This window comes from Hyla sarda, chromosome 9 (genome assembly GCF_029499605.1).
Source record: "Hyla sarda isolate aHylSar1 chromosome 9, aHylSar1.hap1, whole genome shotgun sequence".
NCBI lineage: Eukaryota > Metazoa > Chordata > Amphibia > Anura > Hylidae > Hyla > Hyla sarda.
In genome coordinates, this window is record NC_079197.1 from 39,321,929 (window position 1) to 39,347,195 (window position 25,267).

The 25,267-nt window shown below is 42.7% G+C and overlaps 1 protein-coding gene across 5 annotated transcripts in view; it reads right to left on the reverse strand.

Annotated features, from left to right (window-relative positions):
* Nucleotides 1–25,267, reverse strand: part of ASTN2 (astrotactin 2) — a 759,531-nt gene that overhangs the window by 43,282 nt on the left and 690,982 nt on the right. For all 5 annotated transcript variants that reach the window (XR_008847822.1, XM_056539747.1, XM_056539746.1 and 2 more), the window contains one exon: nt 8,019–8,160. Coding sequence is in view for 4 of the 5 variants with exons in the window: in XM_056539747.1 (XP_056395722.1) it covers nt 8,019–8,160 (142 nt within the window). In the remaining variant the exon portion in view is untranslated. The remainder of the gene's footprint in view (nt 1–8,018; nt 8,161–25,267) is intronic.

Below are 25,267 nucleotides of genomic sequence, written 5' to 3' on the forward strand. Positions count from 1 at the left end.
ACAGGGCTCCAAAGTGAGAGAGCGCCATGCGCATTTGAGGACTAAATTAGGGATTGCATAGGGGTGGACATAGGGGTATTCTATGCCAGTGATTCCTAAATCGGGTGCCTCCAGCTGTTGCTAAACTCTCAGCATGCCTGGACAGTCAGTGGCTGTCGGGAAATGCTGGAAGTTGTTGTTTTGCAACAGCTGGAGGCTCAGTTTTAGAAACACTGCCGTACGAAATGTTTTTAACTTTTATTGGGAGGGATAGTGTAAGGGGGTGTATATGTAGTGTATTACCCTTTATTTTGTGTTAGTGTAGTGTTTTTAGGGTACATTCGCTGAGTTTGTGCTGCAACTGAAAATTTGCTGCAGCTCAAACTTGAAGCAGGAAACTCCCTGTAAACCATCCCGTGTGAATGTACCCTGTATATTCACATGGGGGGGGGAACTTCCAGCTGTTGCAAAACTACAACTCCCAGCATGTACTTACAGACCATGCATGCTGGTTGTTGTACTTTTGCAGCAGCTGGAGGCACACAGGTTGGAAAACCTTCAGTTAGGTTATGTTACCTAACTCAGTATTTTCTAACCAGTGTGCCTCCAGCTTTTGCAAAATTACAATTCCCAGCATGTACTGTTCACCGAAGGGCATGCTGGAAGATGTAGTTATGCAACAGCTGGAGGTACGCAACTGCAACTCCCAGCATGGTGAGACAGCCGTTTGCTGTTCGTGCATGCTTGGAGTTGTAGTTTTGCAAGATTTAGAGGGCCACAGTTTAAAAAACCACCACACAGTGATCTCCAAACTGTGGCCCTCCAGATGTTGCAAAACTACAAATCCCAGCATGCTCAGACAGCAAACTGCTCTGTGGGCATGCTGGAAGTTGTAGTTTTGCAAAACCATCGACTTGGGCGGGTACGCAATTAGGCCGGGCAACTGGGTGTGGCTGAGTTCAGGGCTTCATTCTTCCCTGCCCATTCGTGACAGAACCTTTTAATATCCATAAGGAAACCCCCATCTCCTATCCCTACATCAAAGAAGAATTCCATAAATGTTGGCCAGAGCTATGTTTGGCTGAGATTTGTTGTCTTCTTTGCCTGCCTCAATACCAAGCATCTTTAAGCCCACTGATATCAGTTTGTAATCCCTACTGTGAGAATGACAGCATTTACTGTTACGGCCAGCATAAACCATGAATTTGTATTATAAAACACTAAGGTGGAATTCATCAAGAGCTGCATTTCATATGCCCATGTCCATAGGATCGGATTTATTGCCCATGCAATAACCTCAGATATCTATGTCCGTTCTGAGCTGGTGTAGATTTAATAGTTGATCTGAACTTGGTCTAGACTACACAGTCTAGACCAAACAGCCTGAGCCACTGTCATAAATCTGGTACATAAAAATGATTTCAGTGACTTAGGCCGCAAGCTAAGGCAAGGACCTCCAAGGTAATATTTTCTGAAATATTACCTGTACCACGAGCCACACCAGAGAGGCAGCAGGAGATTAGGGAGGTAAACAAGTGGCTAAGAAGCTGGTGTAGGAAGGAGGGGTTTGGGTTCATGGAGAACTGGGCCGACTTCCTGTCGGAATATCGGCTCTACCGTAGGGACGGGCTGCACCTCAATGGGGAGGGTGCAGCTGTGCTTGGGGAGAAGATGCTAGAAGGGTGGAGGAGTGTTTAAATTAGGGACTAGGGGGGAGGGAACCAAGAAAATAGAGGGGAAGATAGTGTAGATAGAGAGGGGGGACTCATTAATGTTCCTAGGGGTGGAGCGGAGGGAGGGGTTAGAATAGTTAATAGGAATAGGGTTCATAGGAAAAAATACATACACCATTGAAATGCATGTGGACTAATGTCAGAAGTCTGACCAATAAAACTGACGAACTGGAGTGGTTGATGTCTGAGGAGAATTATGACATAGTGTTTATAACAGAGACTTTGTCGGATGATAGCTGTGACTGGATAGTCAACATACAGGGTTATAGTCTATTCATGAAGGATCGGACAAAATGAAAAGGGGGAGATGTTTGTCTTTATGTAAAATCCAGTCTGAAGGCTGCACTGTGAGAGGATATACGGGAGGGAAACAATAATGTGGAGTCATTATAGGTAGAAATATATGGAAATAAAAATAAAAAAAATCTGATGGGGGTTTGCTATAAGCCACCAAACATAATGGAAGAGCCAGAAGATCAATTACTGAGGCAAATAAACAAGGCAGCAAATCAGAATGATGTGATAATAATGGGGGACTTTAACTATCCTGATATAAACTGGGAGACTGAGACCTGTGAATCTCATAAAGGAAACAGGTTTCTGACTATAGCTAAAGACAACTATCTGTCCCAAATGGTGCAGGGCCTGACCAGAGGGGGCTCCCTACTTATTAACCAACAGATCTGACAGTGTAACTAATGTGCAAGTAGAAGGACACCTAGGAAATAGTGATTATAATATAATATAATACATTATAGCTTGTTCTTCAATAAGGGAATCTTCCGAGGTGCCACAAAAACAATGAACTTTAGGAAGGCAAAGTTTGATCAACTCAGAGAACCTCTTAACAATATAAAATGGGATAATGTCCTCAGAAACAAGAATACTGACACTAAATGGGAGACTTTTAAAAATATCTTAAATTCTCACTGTAAGATGTATATACCTTAGGAGAATAAAAGGGTCAGGAATAAAAGAAAACCAATATGGATGAATCAAAATGTTAAGGGGGCAATAAACGACAAAAATAAAGCATGTACTAAAACAGGACGGCAAGTACTAAAACAGGACGGCAGTGAAGAAGCATTAAAAAGCTATAGAGAAAAATGTAAATTGTGTAAACAACAGATAAAAGCCGCAAAAATAGAGGCAGAAAGACTCATTGCCAAAGAGAGTAAAACTAACCCCAAAATCTTCCTTAACTATATAGCAAAAAAAATAGCAAAAAGGTGAAAGTGTTGGCCCTTTAAGAAACCATCAAGAAGAAATTATAAATGGGGATCAGGAAAAAGCAAATATATTAAACAAATTCTTCTCCACTGTATTCACCGAGGAAATGCCAGGTGAAATACAGTAATATAAGGTAAACCTCCCAGTACAGGCCACCTGCCTAACCCAGGAATAAGTACAGTGCCACCTACAAAAAATCAAAATAGACAAATCACCAGGTCCAGATGGCATTCACCCCCGTGTTCTAAAGGAATTAAATAATGTAATAGAGAGACCCCTATTTTCAATATTCAGGGACTCTATATTAACAGGGACTGTTTCCCAGGACTGGCGCATGGCAAATGTAGTGCCAATATTTAAAAAGGGGTCAAAAAGTGACCCCTGGAATTATAGGCCTGTTAGTTTAACCTCGGTTATATGTAAATTGTTTGAGGGTTTTCTAAGAGATGCTATTTTGAAGTATCTTGATAAAAATAAATGTATGACCCCATAACAGCATGGGTTTATAAGGGATCGGTCCTGTCAAACTAACCTAATCAGCTTTTATGAGGAGGTGAGCTCCAGACTGGACCAGAGGGAATCGCTGCATGTCGTATATCTGGATTTTTCCAAAGCATTTGATACGGTGCCACATAAAAGATTGGTGCATAAAATAAGAAGGATGGGGCTGGGGGAGAATGTGTGTAAGTAACTGGCTCAGTAATAGGAAACAGAGGGTGGTTATAAATTGTACTTATTCTGATTGGGTGAATGTTACTAGTGGGGTACCACAGGGGTTAGTCTTGGGTCCTGTTCTATTTAATATATTCATTAATGACCTTGTAGAAGGGTTGAATAGTAAAGTAGCAATCTTTGCAGATGATACTAAACTCTGTAAAGCGGTAAACACTATAGAGGACAGTGCACTGTTACAAATGGATCTGGATAGGTTGGAGGTTTGGGCTGGGAAGTGGCAAATGAGGTTCAACACTGATAAATGTAAGGTAATGCACATGGGAAAGAAGAATCCGGGCTGGGATTATGTATTAAATGGGTGAACGCTTGGGACGACTGAGGTGGAAAAGGACTGAGGAGTCTTAATTAACAGAAAATGTAGCCGTAGTGACCAGTGTCGGGCAGCTGCTGCAAGGGAAAATAAAATCATGGGGTGCATCAATAGGGGAATAGATGCCCACGACAAGGAAATACAAATCACTAGTCAGACCACGCATGGAATCCTGTGTACAGTACTGGGCACCAGTGTACAAGAAAGATAAAGTGGAGCTGGAGAGGGTTCAAAGATGGGCAACCTGGGTAATACGCGGAATGGGAGGACTACTGTACCCAAAAAGATTATCAGAATTGGGGTTATTAAGTTTAGAAAAAAGAAGGCTTAGGGGCGACCTAATAACTATGTATAAATATATTAGGGGACAGTACAGAGATCTCTCTCATGATCTATTCATACCCAGGACTGTATCAATAACAAGGGGGCATCCTCTTTGTCTTGAGGAAAGAAGGTTTCTACACCAGCACAGATGGGGGTTCTTTACTGTAAGAGAAGTGAGACTATGGAATTCTCTGCCAGAGAAGGTGGTCATGAGGAACCCTGTAAAAGAATTCTAAAGGGGTCTGGATGCATTTTTGGAGAGTAATAACATTGCTGGTTATGTATACTAGATTTATAGGGACAGAATGTTGATCCAGGGATTTATTCTGACTGCCATATTTGGAGTCGGGAAGGAATTTTTACCTCTAGTATGAGGGTTTTTTGTCTTCCTCTGGTACAACTCAGTAGGGACTCATTAGGGATATAGGTTGAACTTGATGGACCCTGGTCTTTTTTCAACCTTATTAACTATGTTACTGTGTTAGTTCTGCAGGAAGGCTATTCCATGCATCCAATACTCTCTCAGTAAAGTAATACTTCCTGATTTTACTTTTAAACCTTTGCCCCTCTAATTTAAATCTGGGATAGAAACATAAATGTAATGCTTATTGAAAGTTTACTACATATTTAAAATTTAAAGTAAAGATACTATTTGAATACCACAGAAGACATGGTTAATAATAGTTTTGATAGGGTTTGGGTTATCAGAAATAGTCCTCAATGATTAAAATCCCTGGAAATACAGTACAGGATAGAATTTTAAAATTCATGTAAGTAAATGTGAAATTTCAAAAAGGTTTTTGGAATCTTTTGTAAAATCTAGTGCAGGCTGTAATCGGGTGAAAAAAAGTCTTTACTCACCCCTAAATTTTCTACTGCTCCAGCACCACTGCCGTTCCATGTCCCACACCTGTACTGCTGTAATGATGTAACCTTCATTGTTTATATGACAATTCCAGGCCTCATTGTACATGCATGAAGAGACTGCTGAGGCCAGTGATTGGCTGCAGCATCACATGACCAATGTGTGACCATAGCAGTTTTGTCGGAAGATACTGTATTGGCAGTAAATTTAGGAGTGAGTAAAACACTTTAAAACTCCCAGAATACCTCTTTAAGAAAATCTCCCATATTCATCTTCTACACCTTCCTATGCATATGCAAATAATCACTGTGCCACTTGTCACCTGCAGCTTGTCATTTTGCTGGAGTCAAATACTTAACTTCCAAATATTGATGAGACTTGACATATTGTATGTTTAAAAAATGCAATACTGATTTCCAATTAACTGATAAGTGACTGAGAAAGCTGACAGGTGGTGCCACTTTTGTACAGACAATTCTTATGGGATGTGGAATGGTGTTAACACAAGAAAGCTAGGAATGTTATCAATAATATTTATGTTTGTCATCGATGATAAAATAAATATAAATGTGTCAATATTGTATCCCTACATTTAATCAGAACTCATTTGTATAGAATACAAGTTTTGACAATAAAAATTTTGTTATAATACAACCTTTTTGTAAGTTATTAAGGGGCAAAGATTTCTTATTTTTGTATACTTTATCGAAGTGTCACTGTCATTAGTATAAACTTTTGACATAGGTGAGTTGCTATTCTTGATATTTTTTAACTGATTGCTATGATCCTTTTCCATCTATTTGTTATATTTGTTCTTGTGACTATTTGTTTTACAATTTGGCTCTACTATAAGTCCAGGGGGCATCTGAGTGCTGGAAGCCATTGTGAGGACCAAGGAGAAGCAACCGCTGTAGGGGAAGTTCTGCTGTCTTGTGACCAACCAGCTTTGTTACAAGAGAAAGAAATATATAATATATAATTCTGAAACACAAACAGCAAATGCATTAAATTTAAAGGGGTACTCCAGTGAATTTTCTTTTTAAATCAACTGGTGCCAGAAAGTTAAAGAGATTTGTAAATTACTTCTATCTTAAATCTTAACCAGTACTTCCAGTACTTATCAGCTGCTGTATACTACAGAGGAAGTTATTTTCTTTTTGAATTTCTTTCCAGTCTGACCACAGTGCTCTCTGCTGACACCTCTGTCCATGTCAGGAACTGTCCAGAGCAGGAGCAAATCCCCATAGCAAAACTATCCTGCTCCGGACAGTACCTGACATGGACAGAAGTGTCAGCAGAGAGCTCTGTGGTCAGACAGAAAAGAAATTAAAAAAGAAAAGAACTTCCTCTGTAGTATACAGCAGCTGATAAGTACTGGATGGAGACTGGCACTAGTTGATTTTAAAAACATTGTTTTCCACTGGAGTACCCCTTTAAAGGGGTACTCTGCCCCTAGACATCTTATCCCTTATCCAAAGAATAGGAGATAAGTTGTCTGATCGTGGGGGTCCCGCCACTTGGGACCCCCTGTTCTTAGTAGCGGCACCCCACCCTCATCACAGCACAGAGGAAAATCTCTGTGCGTGATAACGGGGTGATACAGGGGCCAGGGCACCATGACGTCACAGCTCCGGACCCTCGTGCCGTCACGTCCTGCCCCCTCAATACAAGTCTACAGGAGTGGGCGTGGCGGCCGTCACTAAATGTATGAAATCAATTTGTGCCATATTAAAATAAGTTCCCGCCATCATCACAGCACAGAGGAAAATCTATGTGCATGATGACGGGACGATACAGGGACCGGAGCACCGTGATGCCACAGCCCCGCCCCCTTAATATTAGTCTATGGGAGGGGGCGGGGCTGTGGTGTCACTGTGCTCCGGCCCCTGTATCGTCCCGTCATCATGCACAGAGATTTTCTTCTGTGCTGTGATGATGGCGGGAACTGTGGGAACTTATTTTAATTTGGCAAAAATTGATTTCATACATTTAGTATTAATCCATGCAAAAGGGTTGTTCTCATTTTATAAAATGATGGCTCATCTATAGGATATGCCATAACTGCCATCAATTATCGGTGGGGTCAAACCTCTAGCGCCCCGGCCAATGCCTATGCCCACCAGTTGTGTAGGGAACTGCAGCATAGGCTTATTGATGAGATCGGCAAGGGGGTGGAAAAGTATTTCACAACTTTCAGAGCGAATGAAAATTAAGCAGACAACCCCTTAAAAAAAGATAGAAATAGAGAGGATGTTTTGTAATCAATCTATCCGCAAACATATTGCTTACATGATAAAGTAAGATTTCAGCTCAAAAGTAATTGTGAGCCACAAACAGCAGTGCAAAAGAAAAAGTTTTGTTCAGAGGGTGTGATTATGAAGCCCCTCCCTTGCATTTACAACTTATTTTGAAGTTAAAATCCCATCTATCCGATTGTTCAGTGAAAATAATAGATTGTCAGAAAAATTGTAAAAAGCTATATCTCTGGAGTGTGTAGGCATAACAAAAGCACTGCTGGAATCAGAGCACTCAGGGCTATAAAATGATATAAAAACTCATCTGTCACAGTCCATATTACTGTTGGCTTCTAGCTGCAAGCACAGTCATATAAAAGGGTTTAACATAGCTCTTCAGCCTTGACATCATAGCCAAATCGACCTAGGGAACAAGTGCTTTAAAAAGATTCACTTTAAATACACAAGCTACATGGAAACCCAAGCTTAAAAATATTCAGCGTATTAACAAGGCATGGTTCTGCCCAACATCTTGGTACAGTGTGCGCAGCTGTTCTCAACAATATATTTAGCGTATTGATTTCTTTTTATAATTGGTCTCAGCTTACTTGTAAATACTGTCTGCTTCCAAGCACTTGAAAATGACAGAGTAAAGATTGTTGTCTGATGTCCCACCGTGGCTTCTCCCAGCTGCAATGCAAGCCGTACCCAAACCAGACAATAAATCATCGGTGAGGCTCAGGGACTCTCCTGGCAATAGACAAAAGAAAGAAGAAAATAAATAACACAACTCACTGGGGATTATTATAATGCACTATAGTCAAAATAAAAAATTATAAGAATTACAAGTGTAAGATTTGTGGGCTCTCTCAAAGGGAGGGTTGAATTGACTAAAACAAAGCATATATGAACCTGCTCATTATCACATAATAAAGAAAAATTCACCTAACCAATCTATATTATGAATAGCCCATCTACATCAGTGCAAAGAACAAGCTTGTGTGGGGGATTTTCAAAACTGAATTCAAGTTTTTGGGCTGTAATTTGTATCAGATTGCATGAAAAAGTGGAACAAGGCACATTTTTAAACATTTATTTATGTTCTGTGAGCCAATCTTTTAAAAAAAGTGTGTGGCCCCGGAAAAAAAGGGGTAAAATCTCTTTAAAGGGTACCTCTTCATCAACAAAAACTTTTGATATATTATAGATTAATGTATGCAGAATCATTTTACAATTGCATGTTATTAAAAAATATGCTTCTTTCTATTTAATTTTCCACTTTGAAGAAATGACCACTAGGGGTCTCCCTACCAGTCCTGGCAGCAAGCATTTCAGACTAATGCTGGAGTCCTAAACACTACGAGCTGCCAGTCTGCTTTGTTCACAAAGGAGAACACTCAGAGCTGCCAGCCTGCTTTGTTCACAGCCTGTTTGGCTGTGAACAAAGCAGGCTGGCAGCTCTGAGTGTTTAGGACTCTAGCATGAGTCAGAAATACTTGCTGACAGGACTGATCGGGAAAAATACAATAGCGAGAAGCATATTTTTCATTAACATGCTATTGGAAAGTTATTCAACATTCATTAATCTATAATATATCAAAAGTTTATTTGATGAGAGGTACCCTTTAATAGTGTTAAAAGTGTCTCCCAGCTGTACTTTGAAGGAGAACCTAGCAGCAAATGTTCAGTTCCCCTGCAATGCCACAGAATGAAGCATGATATGGTGTCAATGAATGGGCCGTCATATAATGTACTGAGTGTATACGCTTTGCGGCCACTTTTTCGTCTTTATAAAATCAACTGGTGCCAGAAAGTTAAACAGATTTGTAAATTACTTCTGTTTAAAAATCTTAATTCTCCCAGTACTTATCAGCTGCTGTATGTATGCTCCACAGGAAGCATACATACAGCAGTTGATACCTATATTTTGTTTTCAGTTCTTTTCTTTTTGAATTTCTTTTCTGTCTGACCACAGTGCTCTCTATTGACTCCTCTGTCCATGTCAGGAAGTGTCCAGAGCAGAAACAAATCCCCATAGCAAACCTATCCTGCTCTTGACAGTTCCTGACATGGACAGAGTTGTCAGCAGAGAGCACTGTGGTCAGGCAGAAAAGAAATTAAAAAAAAAGAACTTCCTCTGTGGTATACAGCAGCTGATAAGTACCGGAAGGATTAAGATTTTTAAACAGAAGTAAATTACAAATCTGTTTAACTTTCTAGAACCAGTTGATTTAAAAAAAATAGTTTTCCATCAAAGTTCCCCTTTAAATGATTCATTCTGAAGAGAGCATATACAGTCATGGCCGTAAATGTTGGCACCCCTGAAATGTTTCAAGAAAATGACGTATTTCTCACAGAAAAGGATTGCAGTAACACATGTTTTTCTATACACATGTTTATTCCATTTGTGTTCATTGGAACTAAACCAAAAAAGGGAGGAAAAAAAGCAAATTGGACATAATGTCACACCAAACTCCGAAAATCGTCTGGACAAAATTATTGCCACCCATAACTAATATTTGGTTGCACACCTTTTGGAAAAAATAACTGAAATCAGTCGCTTTCTATACCCATCAACAAGCTTCTTACACCTCTCAGCCGGAATGTGTGACAACTCTTCCTTTGCAAACTGCTCCAGGTCTCTCTTATTGGAAGGCGTCTTTTCCCAACAGCAATTTTAAGATTCCTCCACAGGTGTTCAATGGGATTTAGATCTTTACTCATTGCTGGCTACTTCAGAACTCTCCAGCGCTTTGTTGCCATCCATTTCTGTGTGCTTTTGGACGTATGTTTGGGGTCATTGTCCTGCTGGAAGATGCAAGATCTTGGACACAAACCCAGCTTTCTGTTTTTGTAATACAGTTCCCTTGTCAGGTTTTTGATGAAAAACGGATTCCTCAAAACCTGACTAAACTGTATTAAAATGTGTGTACAATTTTCAACCTGTATACGGTTAAAAACAGTATACGGTTTTAAAAAACGTATGTCCGATTGCATCCTTTTTTTAAGAATAAAATTTATATGTTTTTAACTTTTCACTCCATTTTGAATAAAGTTTCACTTGTTTGATTGAAATTCCAAGAAAAAAAACTATGCAAAGTCAAAAACCGTATAGTGAAAACCGGATGTAACCGTACGCACATACGGTTCTGTATGGTTCCCATTGACTCCCATGTTAAAAAAAAGTATAAGGTTTAAATACGTTTTTTCACCCGGACCAAAAAACGTGGTACACTACGGTTTTGGGTGCGGGTAAAAAAATGGACAAAACTATATAAGACGCAAAATGGACTAAACCAGATGATGCATTTGGCATACGGTTTACAATGTTAAGTCAATGCATACGGTTTTCTATACGGTTCCGTATGGTTTTTAACTTGAAACCGTATATGAGAACTGTATAGCAAAAACGTGGTGTGCATGCACCTTGACACTGGGCTGTACAGTGCGACCAAAAATCCATTGGTAATCAAGATTTCATGATGCCTTGCACACACTCAAGGCATCCAGTGCCAGAGGCAGCAAAACAACCCCAAAATATCATTGAACCTCCACCATATTTCTCTGTAGGTACTGTGTTCTTTTCTTTGTAGGCCTCATTCTGTTTTCGGTAAACAGTAGAATGATGTGCTTTCCAAAAAGCTCTATGTTGGTCTCATCTGTCCACAAGATGTTTTTCCAGAAGGATTTTGGCTTACTCAAGTTAATTTTGGAAAAATGTAGTCTTGCTTTTTTATGTCTCTGTGCCAGCAGTGGGGTCCTCCTGGGTCTCCTGCCATAACATTTCATTTCATTTAAATGTCGACGGATAGTTTGCGCTGACACTGATGCTCCCTGAGCCTACAGGACAGCTTGAATATCTTTGGAACTTGTTTGGGGCTGCTTATCCACCATCCGGACTATCCTGCGTTGACACCTTTCATCAATTTTTCTCTTCCGTCCACACCCAGGGAGATTAGCTACAGTACCATGGGTTGCAAACTTCTTCATAATGTTGCACACTGTGGACAAAGGCAAATCTAGATCTCTGGAGAAAGACTTGTAACCTTGAGATTGTTGATATTTTTCCACAATTTTGGTTCTCAAGTCCTCAGACAGTTCTCTTCTCATCTTTCTGTTGTCCATGCTTAGTTTGGCACACACAGACACACAATGCAAATACTAAGTGAACTTCTCTCCTTTATATCTTCTTTCAGGTGTGATTTTTATATTGCCCACACCTGTTACTTGCCCCAGGTGAGTTTAAAGGAGCATCACATGCTTGAAACAATCTTATTTTTCCACAATACTGAAAGCGTGCCAATAATTTTGTCCAGCCCATTTTTGGAGTTTGGTCTGACATTATGTCCAATTTGCTTTTTTCTCCCCTTTTTGGTTTAGTTCCAATACACACAAAGGGAATAAACATGTGTATAGCAAAACATGTCTTACTGCAATCTTTTTCTGTAAGAAATATTTCATTTTCTATAAAAATTTCAGGGGTGCCAACATTTACGGCCATGACTGTAATAGATGGATAGATTCTGAGCTTTACCGTATATAGGTTGGTTGATATAAGATTAAACAGAACTTCTTATAAAAAATCTGAATAAATGCAGACAGGATTCTTAGAAGAGTCAGTAAGAGTCCTGATAACCCCTCCCACAAGCAGTGATACAGAGAAAGCTGTCACTCACAAAATATGGGCGGGGCTTTCAGGATTATGTCTTTCCTAGGAGTCCTGTCAGAATTCACTTTGTTTTTTACTCAGCATTTCTGTTCCAAATCACATAAGTCAAAAAATCCTGGAGCACAGCTTCTGTCCCTCTATCAAATTCTGCCTTCAGATGAGGCTGCAGAAATATTTAAAATGAAATTATATCAATAATTTCAAATCAAAATAATAGGCCAAGTTTAAAATCCTAATAAAATAAAAAAGTTCGTTATATAGCAACTGCGGATGAAAAATTGACTAATGAATATATTATATATATATATATATATATATATATATATATATATATATATATATATATATATACATATGTGTGTGTTTGTGTATATATATATATATATATATATATATATATATATATATATATATACACATTTTAGTTATATTGCTACTAAAAATATAACTGCATTCTTGTGCATTTATATTTTCCAGGGATGTGCATACTTTTTCATGCCAACAGCGTTTCCCAATTCTCTTACGATAAACCAAACCTCTTTCCATATTTAGTACAATACCTCATTGGTGACAGATTTGTATTCTTTTCAATGGTTTATTTTCATAATTACTGTTAGTATTTCTCCATTAGCTTATTAGTTTATTGATTTATGTATATAGTTTTTCCAAGCACATTACAGTGGCGCCAGCTGTACTGTGACAATATTATGGAGTTTGAAAATATATACAGCTATCCAATTCTTGTTATCATACATCAATTGCCATGTGTCACCTACTGTGTTGCTTTAATTCACTTGTCTTTCACACAGTGGATTTATTTTGTTTTGGTAAAATTGTGTTGTTTTATACTTCCTATCATATTTTTTAAGGGATATTCCCATCTGGACACTTACGGCATATCATATCCATGGGATATGCCCAAAATATTTGATAGATCCCACCTTTGGAACACATACATGGGACACCCTGCCCTCTCTGGACTGCTTGTGGCAGTAAAAGGTAGTCGGGAGGTCAACAAGAGCTGAGCAAGCTGTTTGACATAGTTTATGTAACACCCTTAGAGGGATGTCACGAACCGGCACGGCTGGTAGTGGATCCTCCAGACCAGAGAGGCGATAGCATGGGCCGTACCAGGGGAACAAAGTCTAAGGGACTACTGGTCTTCACCAGGGCCCGCTGCAAAGCGGGATGGACTTGCTGCAGCAGGTAGTCCCCAGGTCGTTCCCCCAATAGCGACTCGACCTCTCTGGCAGCTGATATAGCGAAGTACACAGGGCAAAGGTGTAGTCGGACGTAGCAGAGGTCAGGGCAGGTGGCAAGGGTTCACAGGCGAGAATACGGTAGCAACGGGTTCGGCAACTGGCAAAGCAACTATCACAGAAGGGAACGCTTTCTCAGAGGCACAAGGCACAAAGATCAGGCAAGGGCAAGAAGGGGTAGATGCCTTTTATTGGGAAGGACACAGTGGGAGGTGAGGAACCAGCGCACCAATTACCGGTGCGCTGGCCCTTTAAATTTACTGAAGCCGGCGCGTGCGCGCCCTAGAGAGCGGGGCCGTGCACGCTGGGATGCAGGAGTGCAGAGAGCCGTGCGAGGAGCAGGTAAGCTGAACAGGGACACGGCGCGTGAGCGGGGACCAGCCGCCACGCCAGCCGCGTCCCTGCCACTGTGAGACCCGTGCTCCCGGTCAGTGCGTCTGACTAAGAGACGCCGGGGCCCTGGGACGGAGGGTTGCGGCAGCGGGCGCTCCGGTCCGGAGGAGATGACCGGAGCGCTCGCTGTGACAGTACCCCCCCCCCCCCCTTAGGTCTCCCTCTCTTTTTTGCACCAAGAAAGTTGAGGATGAGACTGCGGTCCAAGATGTCATTTTCAGGCTCCCAAGACCTCTCTTCAGGACCGCAGCCCTCCCAGTCGACCCAAAAAAATATTTTCCCCCGAATGAGCTTGGTGGCTAGGATTTCTTTAACTGTAAAAATATCTGAGGTACCAGTGACAGGGGTGGGAGAAAGAAGTTTAGGAGAGAAGCGATTAAAGATAGCAGGTTTGAGAAGGGAGACATGGAAAGAGTTATGAATTCTGAGGGAAGGAGGAAGATGGAGCTGGTAGGACACCGGATTAATGTGGCTCTTGACTCTGAAGGGACCCAAGTAACGAGGGCCCAGCTTGTAACTTGGTACCTTAAATCTGATGTACTTCGAGGAGAGCCACACCTTGTCACCGGGACTGAATTCCGGAGGAGCTCTACGACTTTTGTCGGCCTGAAGCTTCATACGGGCCGAGGCCTTGAGGAGGGCTGAGTGGGTCTCTCGCCAAATAGAAGTGAAGTCCAGAAGGAGGTCCTCTACAGCTGGTACAGAGGAGGGTGCGGAGGTCCAAGGCAGAGGAGGCAGAGGATGATGGCCATAAACCACAAAAAATGGAGACTTATTGGTGGCGGAAGATTGTTTGTAATTGTAAGAGAACTCTGCCCAAGGGAGTAAGTCCGACCAATCATCTTGGCGGGAGGACACAAAATGGCGTAGATAATCTCCCAGAGTCTGGTTCACCTGTTCTACTTGGCCGTTGGACTGAGGGTGATACGAGGAAGAAAAATCCAGCTTGACTCCGAGTTGACCACAGAGAGCCCTCCAAAACTTGGAAACGAACTGCACCCCACGGTCAGAGACAATGTGTCTGGGAAGACCGTGGAGGCGGAAGATGTGTAGAAAAATCTGTTTGGCCAACTGAGGCGCGGACGGGAGACCAGGCAGGGACACAAAATGAGCCATCTTCGAAAATCGGACAACCACGACCCAAATGACTGTCATACCATGGGAGGAGGGAAGATCAGTGATAAAGTCCATGGCGATGTGTGACCACGGGGTCTCCGGAACAGGAAGGGGCAGAAGAAGGCCCGCAGGTTTCTGACGAGGAGTCTTGTCACGGGCGCAGATCACACAGGACTGGACGAATTCTGTGACGTCTCTTTCTAGCGAGGACCACCAATATCTTTGAGAACTTAATTGAAGAGACTTCTTAATCCCAGGATGACCGCCAAAGAGGGAAGCGTGACCCCACTTGATAACTTGTAACCGCTGACGAGGAGGAACATAGGTCTTACCCGGAGGAAGAAGCCGCAAGTCCACAGGTGCAACCGAGATGAGACATTCTGGTGGGATAATGTGTTGAGGAGTGGGTACGTCGCCCACCACATCTGAAGAGCGAGAAAGGGCATCTGCCCTGATGTTCTTGGCAGCAAGACGGAAGTGAATCTGGAAATTGAAGCGGGCGAAGAAGATGGACCAACGGGCTTGGCAGGGATTTAGTCTCTGAGCAGACTGGAAGTAGACTAGGTTCTTATGGTCCGAGAAAATGGTCACAGGGTGAGGAGCACCCTCAAGAAGATGTCTCCACTCCCGGAAGGCTTATTTAATTGCCAACAGTTCTCTGTCCCCAATAGCGTAATTCTTCTCGGCGGAAGAAAAGGTTTTAGAGAAGAAGCCACAAGTTATGGTCTTGCCTCTGGAAGACCTCTGAGTTAATACAGCTCCAGCTCCCACCGAGGATGCATCCACTTCAAGATAGAATGGCTTGGAAGGATCTGGCCAGGAAAGGACAGGTGCAGACGCAAAGGCGGCTTTTAGGGACTGAAAGGCCTCTTCAGCATGAGGAGGCCAGGTCTTGGGACTGGCACCCTTTCTAGTCAAAGCCACAAGAGGAGCCACCAGGGTGGAATAATGAGGAATAAACTGTCTGTAGTAATTGGCAAAACCCAAGAATCTCTGTATAGCTCGGAGACCAGAGGGGCGTGGCCAGTCCAGAACCGCAGATAGCTTGGCAAGATCCATTTGCAGACCTTGGGCAGAGATGATATACCCCAGGAATGGCAAGGAGGTACACTCAAACAGACATTTCTAAATTTTGGCATAGAGGCGGTTACTTCTGAGACGGGTGAGAACTTGTCGAACATGGACTCGATGTTGATCCAGATTAGATGAAAAAATAAGGATATCATCCAGATATACTACTACACAAGTGTAGAGAAGGTCCCGGAAGATGTTGTTAACGAACTCCTGGAAGACTGCTGGTGCATTACAAAGTCCAAAAGGCATCACTAAGTACTCAAAGTGACCGTCCCTAGTGTTAAAAGCGGTCTTCCACTCGTCTCCTTTTCGAATGCGGATCAAATTGTAGGCCCCGCGGAGATCCAACTTGGTGAAAATCTTGGCTCCTCTGAGATGGTCAAACAGCTCAGAGATTAGAGGCAGAGGGTAACGATTTTTAATGGTAATTTTATTGAGGCCCCTATAATCGATGCAGGGGTGGAGAGAACCATCCTTTTTAGACACAAAGAAAAAACCGGCTCCAGCAGGAGAAGAAGACTTCCTAATAAAGCCTCTCTGTAAATTCTCACGTACATAGTCCGACATGGCCTGAGTCTCTAGAGGTGAGAGAGGATAAATTCTGCCCCGAGGAGGAGTAGAGCCCGGTAACAGGTCAATAGGACAATCATAAGGCCTGTGAGGAGGAAGAGTCTCCGCTTGTTTTTTACAGAAGATGTCCGCAAAATGGTGGTAAGGCTTGGGGAGACCTGGTGGCGGAGGAACTGGCGGGACCTGTTTGATAGGAGCAGGCTTGAAGCACCGGTCAGAGCAGGAGGAACCCCAATGCAGGATCTCACCGGTGGACCAATTCCAGACAGGACAATAGCGTTGCAACCACGGTAAACCCAGCAGGAGTTCGGAAGAGCAGAAGAGAAGAACAAGAAATTTCAGAGTCTCGGTATGAAATATCCCAATGTACATCCGCAGGGGCTGGGTGCGGTATTGTACTGTAGCAGAGAGTCTCTCCCCGTTGACCGTAGAAATAAGGAACGGCTTGGGCAGACGGATTATAGGGATTTGATACTTGTCGACCAAGGAGGCGTGGATGAAGTTGCCGGCTGAACCGGAATCCAAGAAGGCAGCAGCAGAGAAGAAGGACTTGGATGAAAGGAACAACTGTACGGATATCATGAGACGTGGTGAGGAAGAATCCACACCTAGTAATGCCTCTCCCACATCCACTAGGTGCGAGCGTTTCTTGGACGTGGAGGACGAAGAGGACAGTCCTTAAGGAAGTGCTCGGTACTAGCGCAGTACAAACACAGGTTCTCGTCTCTACAGCGACTCCGTTCTTGCAAGGTCAGGCAAGACCGGTCCACCTGCATGGCCTCCACAGGCAAAGACCCAGAGACAGGTAGAGGTGGACGCTGGAACACAGGAGTTAGACGAGGGCAGCGTTTAGGACGAGCTTTTTCCTTCTCAAGATGGAGTTCCTCTTGTCTCTGGGAGAAACGTTTATCGATCCTTGTGGCTAACAAAATGAGGTCACTCAGGGTGGTAGGCAGGTCACGTGCAGCAAGGACGTCCTTAATGTCACAATTAAGTCCCTGCTTAAAAGTGGAACAAAGAGCTTCATTGTTCCAGTTCAGCTCGGAAGCAAGGGTGCGGAACTGGATGGCATAGTCACCCACGGTAGAATTTCCTTGGGACAAGTTTAGCAAAGCAGTCTCTGCGGAGGTAACCCGGGCAGGTTCCTCGAAAACACTACGAAACTCCTGACAAAAACTCTGAACAGATGCGGTGGCTGGATCAGTGCTGTCCCAAAGCGGTGTAGCCCAGGCCAGGGCCCTCCCGGAGAGGAGACTGAGGATGAAGGCTACCTTGGCTTGCTCAGACGGAAACTGGTCCGACAGTAGCTCGAGGTGAAGAAAGCACTGAGACAGGAACCCTCAGCATAGTCTTGGATCTCCGTCGTATTTGTCTGGTAGGGACAAACGGATTCTGGATCCGGTGGCAACTGCAGGCGTAGGTGACGCAGAAGGTGCAGATGGAGGAACAGGCTGTTGCTGAGCAGGCAGGAGTTGTTGCATCATAGCGGTAACTGGGCCAGCTGCTGACCTTGCTGGGCCACAATGAAGGTGAGGTCCGCTAGACTTGGCAGGGGAACATCAGCAGGATCCATGGCCGGATCTTACTGTCATGAACCGGCACGGCTGGTAGTGGATCCTCCAGACCAGAGAGGCGATGGCATGGGCCGTACCAGGGGAACGGAGTCTAAGGGACTACTGGTCTTCACCAGGGCTCGCCGCAAAGCGGGATGGACTTGCTGCGGCAGGTAGTCCCCAGGTCGTTCCCCCAATAGTGACTCGACCTCTCTGGCAGCTGATATAGCGAAGTACACAGGGAGCAGGCAAAGTTGTAGTCAGACGTAGCAGAGGTCAGGGCAGGCGGCAAGGGTTCACAGGTGAGAATACGGTAGCAACGGGTTCGGCAACTGGCAAGGCAACTATCACAGAAGGGAACGCTTTCTCAGAGGCACAAGGCACAAAGATCCGGCAAGGGCAGGAAGGGGCAGGTGCCTTTTATTGGGAAGGACACAGTGGGAGGTGAGGAACCAGCGCACCAATTACCGGTGCGCTGGCCCTTTAAATTTACTGAAGCCGGCACGCGCGCGCCCTAGAGAGCGGGGCCGCACGCTCCGGGATGCAGGAGTGCAGAGAGCCGTGCGAGGAGCAGGTAAGCTGAACAGGGACGCGGCACGTGAGCGGGGACCAGCCGCCACTCCAGCCGCGTCCCTGCCACTGTGAGACCCGTGCTCCCGGTCAGTGCCTCTGACCGAGAGATGCCGGGGCCCCAGGACAGAGGGTTGCGGCAGCGGGCGCTCCGGTCCGGAGGAGATGACCGGAGCGCTCGCTGTGACAAGGGAGTTGCATAAACAGTGTAGCAGCGCACTGTTTGCACAATTTTTATTAACATCAATGGGAGATATACAAATTGTATAAAACAGCTGGCTAAGTTGTACAGTTATACAATTTTCTATGAAACTGTACAAAAAACTACAATAATGCCAATAATAACTTACTATTGCCACTTTTTACCTTACTCTTACCCGTTAGTGACAATTTTGGTGGCTACTTAATAAGAAATTAGGTTATGGATTTAGAAAAAACCTGTTGTGTGCGCAGGATTGTCCTGACTCCTTGTTGTAGGGTGCTTTGAGTAAACCATTAAATAGTGGGTGGAGTAGGTGACTTCATTCTTTTCTGAATATTTTTCTGGGTGGCTGTGAGTAGAGGATGAATATGTGTTGTTTTGTATTAGGCATTCAAATGTCAGAAACATTGATTGTAATAGGGCTGCTGAGTCGTGATCCAAGGAGATCATGAGTCACCTTATTTAGTAATAAAATGGATACGTTAAATATATTTTGTTAATCAGGTTGAAAAAAGACAGTCATCTAGCTCAACTTATTATAATGCAATGCTGATCCCAAGAGGGGTCAAAATTGTCATAATTTCACAGGAAAAACTCTTTTGGGCCAATGGTAAAACTTTTTTTTCTCCTCTTGACATAATGGTCTTTTTTATAACAATCACAAGCCTGGTATAAATAAATTATTAGATCATTTTATACATAAGAATTAAAGCTACATTACTAGGAGAACTGGAAACAGCAGGTGTTTACACTTAAATAGGGCCACATTGTAGTTCCTTGCACAACTAGTAGCCAATAAGTCCCTACACAGAGGTAGTGGACACAGAGTTACATTTGCGCTGGTGCCCCTTTATTCTCAGGATCAGCTTAGACCTCTAGCAATCAGAAAGTATCTGAAGTATAAGGCAGGAGTACGGTTAGGAAACAATTCTGAGCTGTCGCCAATTGCTTGGACATAGCACAGGACCCAGGTGGGGTGAGTAAGACTATGGATATGCGGGACTCCCGCCGGCATGTATCACGCTGCACGGATCAACTCCCCTGTGCCCTCTGCGCCCACTCCCGAGCTATGCAGCGCGCTCAGCAGCTGAGCGTGTGTCATAGCTGGGACCTGCATTAACCTTTTATATGCCGCAATCATAGTTGATGGCAGTGTCTAAAAGTCCTGAAGTTAACTGTCGGTTAGCTCAAGGATACTGATCGGGATCCCCGCGGTGAAATCGCGGTGTCCTGATCAGCTGAAAGGATGGCCGGAGGTCCTTTACCGTACTCCGTGCCATCTGATCGTGCTCCGTGCCATCCCTCTTTACTGCAGCCAGGCATGGCAGGCAGTAGTAAAGGAGTGCCGATAACACCGATCAATGTTAAGCTGTGGCATAGCATTGATCAGTGCATGCAATCTACAGATTGCATGTATAAGTCCCCTATGGGAACTACAAAATAGTGAAAAAATTTGTCATAAATCATAATTATACATGTGAATTAACCCCTTCCCTAATAAACATTTGAATCACGCACCTTTTTAAAAAGTTGAGATAAAAATATATATATATTAATATAAAAAAAGCCCTTTCTCTTATCAAAAAAAAAAAAAACATACCCCTTTTTTTTCTTTAAAAAAAAAAAAAAAAAAAACCCTGTCACGTGACATTGAAAAAAGTATTGGTACTCGTACTTGGTCTTCAAAAAATGGTATCGGGACATCCCTAGTCACAACTGTTCAGTTTCCCTGATTTATGACAGGCAAAATAAAGCATTGCATAGTTTCCAGCTATTCTACTTTGTAAACACTTTCATCTAGAACCTCCATTAGTTTACTGCAGCAGTGGGGAACATTCTATAAATAGGTCTTTAAAACCATACAAGCCATTTAATATTGCAATGGATAGTCTGGAAATCTTTAGAAAACATGACCTGGGCTAATTAAAGCATCTGAAAATTTAAATATTTCATATTCTTTATCTCCCACTAAGATCCCCAAAATGGGTAAGTTTTGTCTTATAAGATTCTTTAATTTCCCTTTACTAAGTCTGAGTAACAGTAAAGTGCCATAATATATCTACTTTTGTGACCCTACAAAGTGCTGATGTCCCCCTTTGTGCCTTTACATGGTGCTGATGCCCCTCTTTGCTTCCTTAAAGTTTATGTCCCCCCCCTTAATGCCTCCACACAGTGCCAATGTTCCCCTCTGTGACCCATACAGTGTTGACACTTTTCGACTCCACACAGCCCTGATGTCCACCTTTGTGCCCCCACACAGTGCTGAATGCCTGTGCTATCAGTTGTCTGACGCACATATTATAATGTAGTAAAGTGATTTGGCCTCCTCGGACCTTTGACAGTAAAAATGAGGTACCAGGAGCTGTGCTCGCTTCATAATAACCACTGTAAAATAATAAAATAAAATGTGTGCATTAGGTAGTTTCCGAACATGCGGCAAAATTTGTGACGTTTATAGAGCAAAAAAAGCCAAATGTTTTCTCACAATTTCCCCCAATCTGTTTAGTGGTACAACCACAACCAGTAATAGTATTCATGAAGGGCTTATTGTAATTCAATTAGGAGCTTGAAAAGCCAAAGAATAATTTATATAACCAATACCTTTAAAACCTTTACGTAAATATGATATCTCTATTCTCCCTGCTGATGTTTAGCATGGCGGGTATTATATAATAGAATTTCCATCAAACATGTATATGTATGTATTAAATTATTACTGTCCACAATAGATTCGAAGAACTATCCAAACGAGAGATGTTCTGGATATTCCGCCTTGGCACCTTAGTCCCAAGAGGTCTGAATGAAGCAGTGGAACTTATACGTTAACAACTTTAGGCTTATTTTATCCAATACATCCTACATCCACAGGGCCCACCACCATCATTTCCATAAGTATATTTACATCAAATCACCACCCAAATGACGCATTCCAATTTGTGTCCTCTACATCAATACTTTTTTATACATACACCTCCATATTTTTATTATTGTTTTTATCAAGTATTATTATGTCCAATTTTAGAGTGTACCTCCATAGGTCACTTCCATATGTGTATGTTTTTTATATATATAATTGTTATATATGGTTTTATATATGTTTTTTTCCCCACCTATATGTTTGTATCCATGTATTATTGATTATTTTGCCAACTGTGAAATTACATGTTCACCACTCATGAGAAAGACAGTGGAATACTGTGATCTCAATATACTATACACATAATTATGAGATCTCACCACAGTGTGGCAATCACTACCAATCATTTTGCACCTATCCTACATCCATACACTCTCCATCCAAGGCATTTTTTCGCCTTGTACCTCCGTACCCATCTATAGACAGCCAAAAGCGCACGAATCAACAAATATCAACTACCAATTATCAACTACCAATTATCAAATAGGCTGATACCAGCATTTTTCTGTGTATCCAATATACATTTGTCAATAACCAAAAAACATATTATGACATTACAACAAGCGACAATAAGTATATATATAAATATAAACAAAAACCCTTTTCATTAACACGTTTATATTAGAATAGCAAGCTTAACCATAAAGATTATTATCATAATGTACATATCGTCCCACACGATAGACACAATTTCATAGTATGCAGCAGCATAACTTATAGTGTAAAATAAATAAAATAATCTTTTTTACACACTAATACACCAGTAATTACCTGGTATCTTCATCAATTACAATTGATATACGAGATGCATTACACAGAAACATAATCTACGGAATATTCAACTCACAATATTATATTGTATTATATTCCAATATAATAGTAAAATATTTCCTAGTATTCCCGCAGTCTACTGACATTTTTTCCTCAAGCGAACCAAATCACAGTTTCCCACTCACCAACACATTGAGAACATCCTCTAAGCCGAACATGATACACCCAGCAGCTCTCTCTACATCCAATCACAAAGTTACACTCGGTACATTGTATACAAACAGCACATTTTATGAATGAATACTCCCGTTCTCAGCCGGCACGTCACATCCGGCATCCAGGTGACGCACCACACCTGTCACAAACTCCTGCACTTTTTAAAGTACACACTGTATATAAAGACTGTCTGTACCCCTGTTGTCTATGACCTGATGAAGCAAGGGACCCCTTGCGAAACGCGTCGTCTGAATAAAGCTTTTAAAAACTTTCAATTGCTCCCGTATCTTCCTCCTTCCTCAACCCCCACCTGGGTTGGGAGCTGAACCATCTACGCATCCGGAGGCGCCCCAGAGAAGCATCGCCGTTTTTCACCAGGACTGGATAAGCACCTTGCCGAGGTCATCCAGTATCCACACCACTATGTATTAAATTATGCATTTTTAAAACTCTAAAATAATGTTAAAACAATACAATGGTCTAACATTTACATTTTAAGTAGAAGCACCCTACATTGCAATTCCTACTGCTTAAATAGGAAAAAAAATGAATCCTTTTAAAAAAAAAAAAACTCAAACATAAAAGATTTAAAAACTTAGCAAAAATAATAACAAACAATAATAATAACAAATTATAAAAACAATCCATACAAATAAACAAACAAATTAAAAGTGAGCAAATAAAATCCTAAGGACCAAGACAGTTAAGTTTAGGCTCTAGTTGATATATTTTTTAGCAGCAATGCAAGGGAATTAAAACATTAAAGGGGTATTCTGGGCAAAAACATCTTATCCCCTATCGAAAGGATAGGGGATAAGATGTCTGATCGGGGGGGCTGCCGCTGGGACCCCCCACGAACTGCCTGCAGCAGCCCGCATTCTATGCGTAGCTACGTCTGCAGTTTTGGAAACTGCCGGACTTCTGAGACGGGAGCGTGACGTCACGCCACGCCCCGTCCATTCATTTCTATGGGAGAGGGCGTAGCGGCCGCAACGCCCCCTCCCATAGACATGAATGGAGGGGGCGTGGCGTGACATCACGTCCCCGTCTCAGAATCCCGGCGGTTTCCAAAACTGCAGATGCAGCTACGCATGGGATGCGGGCTGCTGCAGGGAGATTGCGGGGGTCCCAGCGGCGGGCCCCCCGCGATCAGACATTCTATCCCCTATCCTTTCGATAGGGGATAAGATGTTTTTGCCCGGAATACCCCTTTAAGGCTATGTTCAGATGGTGGAATGTCTGTACGGAAATGTTTCCCCTGTCAGCAGAACGCTGGCAGAACATGCTGGCACTAGGACAGTTCGGAAATGCGCCGTCTCATAGACAGAGATGTCTACTCTTTCTGCAGACTCTAGAATTGGGATTTCTGTGGCAGATGTTTCCATTGAGTGCACAGTGAAACCAATGGGACTCTGCTGCGTAAGTAACAAGGTGGGAATACATCTTTAACCCCTTAAGGACCCAGCCATTTTACACCTTAGGACCCGGCCATTTTTTGAACATCTGACCACTGTCACTTTAAACATTAATAACTCTGGGATGCTTTTAGTTATCATTCTGATTCTGACACAGTTTTTTCGTGACATATTCTACTTTATTTTGGTGGTAAATTTTTGGCGTTACTTGCATCCTTTTTTGGTGAAAAATCCCCAAATTTCATGAAAATTTTTAAAATTTTGCATTTTTCTAAATTTGAAGCTCTCTACTTGTAAGCAAAATGCAGATTCCCAATAAATTTTATTTTTATTCACAAATACAATATGTCCACTTTATGTTGGCATCATAAAATGGACATATTTTTGCTTTTTGAAAAAATTAGAGGGCTTCAAAGTAGAGCAGCAATTTTCAAAAATGTCATGAAAATTGCTAAATCTGAAGGGACAGATGTTACATAACTACAACTCCCAGCATGCCTGGGCAGTCTAGGCATGCTGAGAGTTGTAGTTTGGTAACATCTGGAGGGCTACCGTTTGGGCACCACTGTAACAGTGGTCTCCAAACTGTGACCCTCCAGATGTTGCAAAACTATAACTCCCAGCATGCCCAGACAGCCTTTGGCTGTCTGGGCATGCTGGGAGTTGCAGTTTGGCCTTCCTAGTGGTTGCCACAGTAAAGATCACTTTACTTTTACTTTCAATCCCCCCCCCACCGTCGCTTCCCTACCTGAGCAAGGATCCAGCAGTCTCCAGCGACAATCAGCTGTTCCCAGGCATCTTCAGGTAAGGTACCCGGCCTCCATCTTCTTCCCACGATCCCCTCAACATCCAGGGGTGGCCAGAACGTGGCCAGAACATGGCAACCCACTGTCCTGCTCTGCCATTGGTCAGAATCAATTCTGACTAATGGCAGGGGATAGGAGGAGATCGCAGCATTGCGACTTCACTCCTACCCTGCAAGATGATCAGGGCTTTCACTGACAGCTCCGATCATCACAATTTTCCGGGTGATCGGGTCACCAGAGACCCGATCAGCCCGGAATAGGAGAAAATCGCATGTCTGAATTGACAAGCGATTTTCTGCGATCGCCGACATGGGGGGGTCCCGGGA